General features: G+C 46.4%; 1 protein-coding gene across 1 annotated transcript in view; it reads left to right on the forward strand.

The window, feature by feature from the left end:
• Positions 1-12,419, forward strand: part of DNAH7 (dynein axonemal heavy chain 7) — a 499,785-nt gene that overhangs the window by 399,280 nt on the left and 88,086 nt on the right. Inside the window, exons 52-54 of the mRNA XM_066577151.1 lie at positions 2,944-3,138; positions 8,391-8,483; positions 11,482-11,658. Of these exons, the coding sequence (XP_066433248.1) occupies positions 2,944-3,138; positions 8,391-8,483; positions 11,482-11,658 (465 nt within the window). The remainder of the gene's footprint in view (positions 1-2,943; positions 3,139-8,390; positions 8,484-11,481; positions 11,659-12,419) is intronic.

Below are 12,419 nucleotides of genomic sequence, written 5' to 3' on the forward strand. Positions count from 1 at the left end.
CTGCGATGGTAACGATAGGGCATCCGCTACGTCTAGAAACAGAGTTCTTTACTGTAAGAGCAGTGAGACTGTGGAACTCTCTGCCTGAGGATGTGGTGATGGCAAAATCCATAGAGGAGTTTAAGAGGGGAGTAGATGTCTTTCAAGAGCTATTTCAAGAGATATTAGGTGACCAGCGGGTTGTTGATCCGGGTATTACAGTCAGGTAGGATCTATCAGAGGTTGATCCAGGGATTATTCTAGCTGCCATTAGGCAGTCGGGAAGGAATTTTTTTCCTCCAAATGAGCTCAATTGGCTTGATGTTTTTTTCTTCCTTGCTCTGGACCAACGGGGAAGGTTGAAATAGGTAGAACTAGATGGACATTGCCTGCATTCAGCCTAACCTACTGTGTTACCTCTAAGGATGGTGTCACACACTGTGTTCTGTGTCAAAGCTCCACATTTTTTTTGCAGTGTTTTTAACTTTTTTTTCCGCTGCATTTTCTTAGTCATGTGTTGGGTCCAAGTCAAGAGAGAAATACTTATTAAAACTCTTCAAACTGCACATTTTTTCCTCTCTGGCATCTTCCTTCACTCGTCTTGCTTGTTTTGCTCTCTTTGGCATTTTTTCCCAACTTATAAGGTATTTTGTGTTTATCTTCCCGTAGAACTACCCAGGCTTTTTCTTTGTTCCTCACGCCTAAATGTATATTTTGTTTTTTGTGGTTCCTCCACATTCAGCATCATGTGATTCAAAGAGGAATATGAGTTACATGATCCTTAAATCACAAGACTTTTCATGTGAAAGACGCCATTAAAGAAATCTCCTTTTAGACGCCACACACTCAACCCCGACACGAAACATCACAACGTGTACCATTAGGAAACCACGGGCGATTTTATAAAATAAACCAGAAGCACAACTGAAGGAAGCCCTAACTAGATGGCGGTGCGGAAGCCTTACCTAGATGGCGGTGCGGAAGCCCTAACTAGATGGCGGTGCGGAAGCCTTAACTGGATGGCGGTGCGGAAGCCTTAACTGGATGGCGGTGCGGAAGCCTTAACTGGATGGCGGTGCGGAAGCCCTAACTAGATGGCGGTGCGGAAGCCTTAACTAGATGGCGATGCGGAAGCCTTAACTAGATGGCGGTGCGGAAGCCTTAACTAGATGGCGGTGCGGAAGCCTTAACTAGATGGCGGTGCGGAAGCCTTAACTAGATGGCGGTGCGGAAGGCTTAACTAGATGGCCTTGCGGAAGCCTTAACTAGATGGCCTTGCGGAAGCCTTAACTAGATGGCCTTGCGGAAGCCTTAACTAGATGGCGGTGCGGAAGCCTTAACTGGATGGCGGTGCGGAAGCCTTAACTGGATGGTGGTGCGGAAGCCTTAACTAGATGGCGGTGCGGAAGCCTTAACTGGATGGCGGTGCGGAAGCCTTAACTGGATGGCGGTGCGGAAGCCTTAACTGGATGGCGGTGCGGAAGCCTTAACTGGATGGCGGTGCGGAAGTCCCAACTAGATGGCGGTGCGGAAGCCTTAACTAGACGGCGCTCCACCGCGGAGGTAAAGGCAGAGGCTGCACTGTACAAGCACTTCATTCTGGCTTCATTCTGGCTGTTGATGCAGTTTGTTGGTAGGTAAAGCCAGAAGTCGATCATAAGGAAAAGATCAGCAAAACAATTGTTGGATCCACTTCTAGATTTGGCTAAAAACAATTCCGTTTTGTGAGAATAATACCGCAGAATAATGTCCGTTTTGTATTTTGTGTTTCTTCAGTCAAAATATGTAGATTTCAAAACCCTGACTAAAAGAAAAAGTCACTGAACACCGTGGAATTACCTGGATTTCTACACTAATTACTAAAAAATGTGGTCTGATTGTTCTCTAATGCCGTCTGCACACGGATATACTTGCATTATGGCACCCGGTGCGGGTGTCCGTCTCTGCGTTCCGCAGCAAATACCGCCCATAGCATGCAATGGGAAAGTGCTTTTTCCTGCACATGAATGGAAATCAACTGTGATTTTCCGCTTGTGGAGGTAAAATCGCAGCTTGCTCTATTTTTGTGAGGTGTTTGCATGGACGGCTTCCATTGCCGCTAACGTTGCGGAGATTTGCATCATTACCGAACGACAGAGCTGGAAAATCTGTACTGTGCATGTCCGATGGCGAGCCGTGCGGACCATTCACAGTAGAGTTAAAGAAGACAGGTTACGCGGAGTCACCGGCCGGGCGCAGGCTCGGACCCCGCACCGTTGGTGTGCAGCCGGCCTCACTAAAGTAATAGCACACGTTCTGATATTACATTGTTACTGTATTGCTGTCTCCTATTACAGGGCGTCACGCTTTATTGTACGACTGACTGATTTTCCCTGTTTTTCTTTCTCTTCTTTGCTCTTTTACCTCCTTTTTTGCACTATAATTATTGCCTTTTTCTATCTGTTACCTGTAATGAGTTTGAGATGTGTTCTTTCTCCTGCAATTACAGTGTATCACGCATTTCTTAGCTTTTTACGTGCGCATTTGCATATCCCCATTGACTTATACGGTGGAAGTTTTGTGCGCAAATGTGCAGGAGAATAGAGCATGCTGCACAGGATAAATACACATGTGAATGGACCCATAGAAATCAATGGGTTGTACTTACTGTGTATTGTGCACACTATACACCAATGTGAAGCCGGCTTCAGGGTCAGTCCACTTCATTCAGAGCCTCTGCTGCTGAATTCTGCTAAAATACAGGCCAAAATGGTCATCCTGTAAAATGCCAGACAGCCGGATGCAAACCGAGCTACCCCATTAACCAGTGAGGTTCCTTCAGCGTTCAGTGCCATCAGTACGGGGGGTCTGGTTTACCGCTCCCCTAACGGAACCCCTTAGTGCAGATGTCAGCGAACCTAAAGGGTCCAGCAGCAGAACACTTACTTCTATGAAGAGCCCTCAGTAATGTTCTTGATGTTTTAGGTTGATGACGTAGAGTGGATGTTCTTGCTGACCGGTGGCCTGGGACTGGACAATCCACACTCCAACCCATGCACATGGTTACCCCAGAAGTCATGGGATGAAATATGCCGCCTTGATTCTGTTCCTAGGTTCAAAGGAATTCGGAAGGATTTTATGAGACTTAAGGACGGATGGAAAACCGTATATGATAGCATGGTAAGCTTCCATTGTGAGAGGTGTACAGGAGGTGTACAGGAGGTTGGCCAGTAGTGCAATATAATACAAATATATGAAGAATAATATTATTACTGGACTTGAAATGTATTGAAGTCAGAATGCTGCTACCAACAATCTGTTTGTAAGTAGCGTCTGTGTCTACAGATACTGTAGCAGTTTCTAGTCCTTAAAGGGCCATTCTCCTCTCAGGAATCACCTTTCAATGCATTGGAAATGTGAAAGTAAAGCGCTTACTAACCACATTCTTCTTTTGAAAATGCGACATTTTCCTGCAATGCGTCACGCTTCCTTCCAGTTGTTTAATGCTCGTCGCTAGAGGAACTGACCGACTCTGCTGTGGAGCGGAGGTGGCCGGTGTACCTCCCTATGTGACCTTCAGGGTGGCCGGGATCTCTGTAGCTCCCAGCCTGGCCACCAGCTGGCGCTGCACAGTTATTTCTTCTGGGCAGCATGAAGGGGTCGTATAGGTAAGTGGATTCATGGTGAACCGTTAGATATGATTATATATTAGAGTACAAAGTGTTATGTGTCTTCATAACACATGTCCCTGGCTGGTTTGTCACACGTTCCATGTCCCTGGCTGGTTTGTCACACGTTTCATGTCCCTGGCTGGTTTGTCACACGCTCCATGTCCCTGGCTGGTTTGTCACACGCTCCATGTCCCTGGCTGGTTTGTCACACGTTCCATGTCCCTGGCTGGATGACACATTCCATGTCCCTGGCTGGTTTGTCACACGTTCCATGTCCCTGGCTAGTGGACACGTTCCATGTCCCTGGCTGGACGACATATTCCATGTCCCTGGCTGGTTTGTCACACGTTCCATGTCCCTGGCTAGTGGACACGTTCCATGTCCCTGGCTGGAGGACACGTTCCATGTCCCTGGCTGGTTTGTCACATGTTCCATATCCCTGGCTGGAGAACACATTCCATGTCCCTGGCTGATTTGTCACACGTTCCATGTCCCTGGCTAGTGGACACGTTCCATGTCCCTGGCTGAAGGACACGTTCCATGTCCCTGGCTGGTTTGTCACACGTTCCATGTCCCTGGCTGGAGGACACGTTCCATGTCCCTGGCTGGTTTGTCACACGTTCCTGTCCCTGGCTGGAGGATACGTTCCATGTGCCTGGCTGGAGGACACGTTCCATGTCCCTGGCTGGTTTGTCACACGTTCCATGTCCCTGGCTGGTTTGTCACACGTTCCATGTCCCTGGCTGGAGGACACGTTCCATGTCCCTGGCTGGTTTGTCACACGTTCCATGTCCCTGGCTGGAGGACACTTTCCATGTCCCTGGCTGGTTTGTCACACGTTCCATGTCCCTGGCTGGTTTGTCACATGTTCCATGTCCCTGGCTGGTTTGTCACACGTTCCATGTCCCTGGCTGGAGGACGCGTTCCATGTCCCTGGCTGGAGGACACTTTCCATGTCCCTGGCTGGTTTGTCACATGTTCCATGTCCCTGGCTGATTTGTCACACGTTCCATGTCCCTGGCTGGTTTGTCACACGTTCCATGTCCCTGGCTGGTTTGTCACACGTTCCATGTCCCTGGCTGGGGGACACGTTCCATGTCCCTGGCTGGAGGAGACTCTCCATGTCCCTGGCTGGTTTGTCACATGTTCCATGTCCCTGGCTGGTTTGTCACACGTTCCATGTCCCTGGCTGGTTTGTCACACGTTCCATGTCCCTGGCTGGTTTGTCACACGTTCCCTGTCCCTGGCTGGTTTGTCACACGTTCCATGTCCCTGGCTGGTTTGTCACACGTTCCATGTCCCTGGCTGGGGGACACGTTCCATGTCCCTGGCTGGAGGACACTCTCCATGTCCCTGGCTGGTTTGTCACACGTTCCATGTCCCTGGCTGGTTTGTCACACGTTCCATGTCCCTGGCTGGTTTGTCACATGTTCCATGTCCCTGGCTGGTTTGTCACACGTTCCATGTCCCTGGCTGGTTTGTCACACGTTCCATGTCCCTGGCTGGTTTGTCACACGTTCCATGTCCCTGGCTGGTTTGTCACACGTTCCATGTCCCTGGCTGGTTTGTCACACGTTCCATGTCCCTGGCTGGTTTGTCACACGTTTCATGTCTCTGGCGGGTTTGTCTTTTACAACTACTAGGATTTATTACCAGGTATGTGGAATGTTCCCTCATTTTCTCCTCTGACATGTTATATTTAACAAAATCTATATAATGGTGAAAATATTGTATAATTGTGTAGACGTCAGATGGTGTCATCTGCGGCCGCCGCCTGTGGCCGGCTAACACTTACACACAGAATGATTTGTAGTTTCTTTTCTTCTGCCTCCGGATGGCGCCATGTTTGTCATTACCTGCCAGCAGCTCATCAGGTATGTTCATACACCCAGCGTGAAGCTCTTCATGTCTCCCACTGTAAATGCTGAAGACATTTCCTCCATCTTTGCAGACGACTCGTATACCTCTTTGTTTAGAGTTCTTCCCTCCCAGAACAGATTTTAGAGGATATTTTGAAGATTCCAGCATTTTCGTACAGAGTACTTTATAATTCATGAAGTTAGGATTTTGCCACTACAATAAACCAGCTTCTAGTAACTTCCTGCCACTTTTTCATGCTGCATGTTTATTAGCAGACGAGCGATTAGTAGACAGACCCTCTCTGGTTTCATCAGGAAGGAATCATTCTCTGTATTATTTTTGTATCCGTCAAACCTGATTGAGGCAGAAAGGAGTTCTTAAAAGCTTTTGTCCACCTCGAAAAAACAAGAGCAAATCAAAAAATATACCCTTTTCTGGCCTTGGGTCTCTCGAATACAAGCTTGCTACAAACATCCATTGTCTATTTAGAAGCTTTACCTTTACACTACAGATTTAACTTCATTAATAAATTGACATTAAAGGGGTATTCTGGGACTTTGATCCTTATGGTCCATCTGTAGGATAGGTCATCAATATCAGGTCAATAGGGGTCTAACTCCGGCCACCCCCACCAATCGGCAATGCTTAGAGACGCTCCACATTTCTTTCATTGTTTACCAGGCATGGCTCCGTGTGTTCATCCACTTGAATAGGACTGAGCAGGCAAGAGCTGCAGTGAAATGTATAGTGATGTGCCCAGTAAACCATGAAGGGGATACAGCATTCGCTGGAGCAACCCTTTCTGTTAGCTTATAGGTTGGGGTAGTGGGTGTCTGAACCCAAATAATATAATATCGATGACCTATCTGGGAAGCCCTTATAATGCGAATATCCTCTTTGGAGAATCTTTTTTCCTAGAAGGGTCCCCTAATAATAAGATGCCCCCTTCCCGAGAGACCATGTGTAATCTATGAGGGAACTGGCAGTAGGTGTTCAGTTTTCTAGCAGCACAAGTCTTGCTTGCAATATATGGTAGAATCTGATCCCTCCCCACATCTTCCAATGAAATACTGATAAAGATAGGTGGTCAATAGTTGATGGACTTGGGTGAGCTGCTCGAGACCCCAGTCGATCATCTGATCAGGCGCCCACTATCATTACTGCAACAAACAGGTTCAGAACAGAAGCTGCTGCTCTGACCTATGTAGTGGCCGACACTTGTAACTGCAAGCTAGGGTCTCATTAAAATCAATGACCACTACACCTATAAGCACTGACTTATACACAGGAGATGAAGAAGCAGCTTCTGCTCTGTACCCCTGTGCTTAGTGGCGATGGCAGCGGGCGCCTGATCGGCTGGGGTCAGGGGTGGACCCCAGCATATCAGCTATTGATGAAGATAGGTCATTAATAGTATTTCCCTGGAAAAAGCTCTTAATCTCTAGTGCTTGCAAGACCTCCTGTTTTACTCTAGCATAGTGTCTTCCTCATTGCCTGCAAGATTACTCCCATGCGTATTCTGTCTGACAAAGCTATTAAGACCGTGCCACAGGCATGTCTTGATAGGCGATCATTTATGGCAGTCCCGGAGGCCTTTAAAAGGCCCCCCGATTGCCATGACACCCAAACCAGTCCCTGCAGTCTTAACCCAGTAGGGGCCATTTGGGACCCCCAAATGCTAATTGGGGCATTTAAAGGGTTGACCGCAGCAATCAGTATTATCACCGATCACAGCTGTTGTGAGGTGATGTTGGCTGTGAAGGATGGCTGACACCTACCGTGTATTGAATGTGCTCACTCCATACAATGACATCCGATGTGCGTCATCGGGAAGGGATTAGATGGGTTGTTCCACTTCTAGCAGTTTTGCTGCAAGAAGCACACAGCTCCAGACACTGCACTGTGGCCCAGACTGTTACTGCAGGCTGAGCCCTATTCACTTCAATATGCATCGGGAGTCGGCTGTGACTGACAGCTGGCCTCCTGCTGCAACGCCAATCCCTGCTGTTAACTCCTTACATGCTATGATCAAAAAGTTCACACAGCGAGGTAGCTCTCTCTGCAATGTTATTGTAACTATATGTAATTATGTATGGCTGATGGGTTGCCATGACAACTGGAAGCCAGTAAATGGCATCTGGGTCCGCCATGGCATGTAATCGCTAGGGTAAGCAATAATACAACACTGTACAGAAGTACTGCTATATACGAGTATTATCAAATATCAGTCATCATAGCAACACAAGTTCAAGTCCCCACAGGGACATAAAAAATATAAAATAAAAACAGTGAAAAAAATTTACAGAAATATTTTTAAAAAAACTATTTAATGCACTTCCACTCTTTTGTTTAAAAAGGTAAATAAAAATCCAATGTTTTTTATCGCTGAATCCGTAACAACCCCTAAAATAGGTTGAACACATGGCAAACGTTATAAAAAAAGTAAAAGAAAAGGCCCAAATGCTTTTTGGTTCATTTTACCTCCTCCCAAAAAAGCCACATGTACCCTAAAATGGTACCAATGAAAACTACAGCTTGCCATACAAAAAACAAGCACCCATACGGCCGCGGCGCCAGAAAATAAAAAAGTTATGGCTTTCTAAAAAAATGGAGATGAAAATACTAAAAAAATTGTTGCACCTTCAGGACCAAAATGGCCGCATCACTAAAGGGTTAAAGATGGCCGTTTATTATTCATTATGATACGAAGGCTCTGTGTTTTCTGTGAAAAGGCCCATCTTAATTTGATAACGGATATTTTCTATTTCCTTCCTCTTTGTGAAATAACTGTTTATTTGAGGCATTATTTACAGACGTGCCGCCATGTCGGCTCTAACGATTGTAGCTGGTATGAAAAGTGACAAATTAAATAAAGTCAGCCTTCTGTGTCCGCACGTGTAGGAACCGCACCACCAGGCTTTCCCTTCTGAATGGCAAGAAAAAGTGGGTCAGTTCCAAAGGATGCTCCTCATCCGGTGCCTGAGGCCTGACAAAGTAAGTATGGTGGCAATTTAACAGTCTTATCATCCTCGGCTTTGATGACTTAGTGCCTTGAAATCAGATAAACAACCAACATTGCATATTGAATGTAATGGAGCATGACGGAAAGCTAGAACGGCAAATATGCAACACTTGTTTTCCCTTCCTTATTACTAGAATATATTAGTTTAAGCTCAGCAAAGCTCACAAGTCGGAGCATGAATTTAATACATAGGGGCACTCGTTGTCTCTCAGAAGCCATAATCATTTACCCTGGACATGCCAGCAGCAGGATAATGATGCTGTTATCTGTACACACAGTGCAGTGTATCTAAGCAGGAAAGATGTGCCCAGGGACAAGCTGCTTTCTTCCAGTCTGATGGGTTCCATAGGAGCCCAGTATTGTATGCTCTGCGCACAAAGCACAACTAACTATTCCGAATAAGCTGCTATGTGTGTGCACATAAGGAATAGCACCATCTCTAGCCATTATGTGACTTGTGTCCTGCGTTTTCCACCAGTTTTCCTCCTCTGCAGGCTGCATCTCTGATCTTCATTTCTCTCTGAGCTAGTGATAGGAGTCAGTTAGGCACTGCATACAGGGACACTGCAGATTCTGCTCCTTGTCACACAGCATGATGGAGAATAGTAGAGCAGTGCAGATTTGATTCCAGGCACTTAAAGGTGATCACTATATATAATTACTTATGACAATAATACATATGCCCGCCATGTTGTCTGACTGGTTCACCTGCTCCCGAGTGCTCATGCTGCGGTCATCACACGCCTCATCTGTTTACATCACTCTCTTTGGTTGACACTGTGGCAGATGTGACTGCGCATGCTCAAGAATCAATGACCTATCTGGTCCTGCCCATCTAACAAGCTGGCAGGCCGCAAGTGAGAGGATACGGACAGCAATAACCTGACGTCAGCAGACGCGGCGGTGCTATGTGGATGGGGACCAGGGGATGGGCACTCAGAAGCAGGGATCGGAGTTGAATAAGCTACAGCATGAACAGTGAACAGCTTTATTTGGCCACTACATCTGTCGCATGATGGGGTCTCAGAATACCCCTTTAATACTAACTGCAGACACATCTGCGTGACTCTCCCTCCAGCAGCTTATTCTTCCCTCTCAATACGGGCATCACCTCCAATTCCTCTATTCCATCTTGTTATCTCTGTTACTAGAGACAGGGGTCACTTGCCAACAGGCAGCAGACAGCAAATTAGAAGGGAGACCCCTAGTGGACAGCAAGGGGGCCAACTCCTAGGACCCCATATTTTTTGGGGTCCTAGGAGTTGGCCCCCTTGATCAGAAAGTGATGTTGGTATATCCTAGTGATGTGACATCGTTTTCTGTGATATATTCACTTTCAGACTTCCAGATACCTCAAGTATTATTTGTATCCACTACAATAAAAAGGTGCTGTATAATACTAAGGGAAAGCGCCACAGAAATCTGGAGCAGAACACAGAATATTACCCCCAGGGCAGCAGCACTGGATGGTATCGCTCGTAGTCCACACAAGCCTTGAACAAGGGTAGTATAGTCAATACCACCAGATATATTCTGTATGTGCTCCAAATGGAACTAGACTAGGGTCGATATGAGCCGCCACCCCCCACCTCTTAAAACAAGATGCCAAAGGAAGAAACCGTACACACTGGGATGCTACAGCTCCCCCCTAGAATATAATGTGATAACTTATATCTGAGGGGACAGGGCTATGGAAACATTACCCCTCATCCCCTGTGTACTGCAATGCTGAAGTATACTGAAGTATTGCAGTATACTGTACAAGCGATCAAGTGACTACAAAGTCCCCTATGGGAAATAACAAAATGTAGAAAAGGGTTTTAGTAAAACATTTTAAATGGTAAAAAGAAAAAGCTATTAAAAGTTATTTAAAAAAAAACTTTTCCCATATTTCCCATAAAAATTTTGAAAAATGGAAAAAAAAAATCACTTGGTATCACCATGCTGGTAAAAGTCTGAACTATTGAAATATTGCACTATTTCTCCCACAGGATGGTGCAATTTATACACATTGCAAAAATGACGTTTGAGTATTGCTAATATTAAGTGGCTGGCTAGACATTGTTTATGCGGGTGCTCGCTCCGCAGGGTTGTGTGCATGCAAGCTGCTCTTAGCAATCGCTGTCATCTCACCAACTACACTAGCCTCGCTTGTATACGGAGATTTTGTAAGAAAAAACGAGACGATCATTCGATTGCCGCGCTAGACTATGATGTGCGCCTGTTGGCTCCTAAAGCACACGGCCACAACCGGCTGGAAAGAGGGCCACGATGCTTAATGCCCGTGATTACCAACACCAGTCACATCTAGGCTAAGCCTTCCTGACAGATCTGTTGTGTAAAGCCTTGCTGTTGCCCCAGGGATAGGCATTCCGCTTTACTTGGTGTTGTCTTAGGCCGGCTTCACACCACCGAGAAGATCTCACACAAACAAGAACCCCATCCTTGGGGTCATACACAGGAGCCATGTTTTCTGTCTGGCTGCATGCTCTCGCATCGCAGTCCAGTGTTTACAGGGGTAGCGGCGGCAGCAGCGCCTGCCCCTCAGAAAGCAATGGGAGAACTCCACAATCCTCTGCTGCGGCTGTGACAGCAACGGCGGGGGATCCCCTTCATCTCCGAAGAGATGCCAGGCTGTTTCCACATGAAACTACTTGCATCCACGAGGCTTTCACTTGCTGGCAAGTGCGATATTGGGCCGTGATTCACAGCCCGATAGCGCCCTCACCCGTGTGAAGTTAGCCTAGCTTATAGCACTGAGGGGCATTGAAGCAGGAATAGTCACTATAGATGGGATCTGTGGAATGATTGCCGTAGTTCCAGCTTGGCTCAGAAGTTGTAACATTTTGTAGAAATACCGTAAATCTGCTTCTGCTAAAGAATAACTGTCCGCTAGTTGTGTTGTACAGAAAGGCATGCTCCCAGGTCACCGCACCGAATGAGAACAGTAACACACATCTCTCTATCTAGGTCATTCCAATGATTCAAGAATTCGTAACGGAGAATTTGGGGCGTCCGTTTATTGAACCCCCTCCATTTGATCTGTCCAAGGCCTTTGGTGATAGCCACTGCTGCGCCACGCTGATCTTTGTTTTGTCTCCTGGTGCCGATCCAATGGCTGCATTACTGAAGTTTGCAGATGATCAGGTAGGACAGAATCTGCATCATACTGTATATACCAATAAAGTTAGTTCTATTGGAGGGCGTCCGGTAGCACAAGCTCTCCAAAGTGACTGGTGTGGAGCGCTTCGGATGGGTGAGATGTGCGCATGTATACATCTTCATATAAGCGGTGAGGAGACCGTTGGGAGTTTGGCGCTCGCTGTGAAAAATAAGCCGACTTCTTCCTGTCATTCTCGAAATGCTGGTTTAGTTTCTGCCTAACACAGAAGGGACCAAAACTGATTTTATGCAGCATACCTATAAAAACATATGACAACTTGAAAATGTTGCAACACGTCCACCATATTTATAAAGCAAGTGCCAACCAATTTCAGCACGTTTTCAGTTTGAACCTTATGATATCTTAAAGGGCCTCTCCATTCCTGCACTCGTCACGTGACTGTCACACTCTGGAAGTCTCCTCTGTATATTGCACTGCCAGGCAGTGCAGCCTCCTGTCTGATGCTTATCAAGGAACATCTTCATTTGTAGATTTCCCCCTGCTTTCTCTTTCACTCTTCAGGGCTATCTATCCCAGCACAATATTACATGACCAGCTAGAGCCAGTACCATCTCTACCTACAGAGAGGACATTGTGAATATTATTAAATAAGTATACAGCCCGGAGGATGAGCTGTCATCTTTTCTCATTATAACTGTGTGCAGAAGTCTCTAATCATAAGTTGTAACTGTGATAGGGTTTTGTATCCCCCCTTTAAAGAGCTTGTGTGGTAGGGTCCATCACA

The sequence above is a fragment of the Eleutherodactylus coqui genome, chromosome 8, assembly GCF_035609145.1.
Source record: "Eleutherodactylus coqui strain aEleCoq1 chromosome 8, aEleCoq1.hap1, whole genome shotgun sequence".
NCBI classification, from domain to species: Eukaryota; Metazoa; Chordata; class Amphibia; order Anura; family Eleutherodactylidae; genus Eleutherodactylus; species Eleutherodactylus coqui.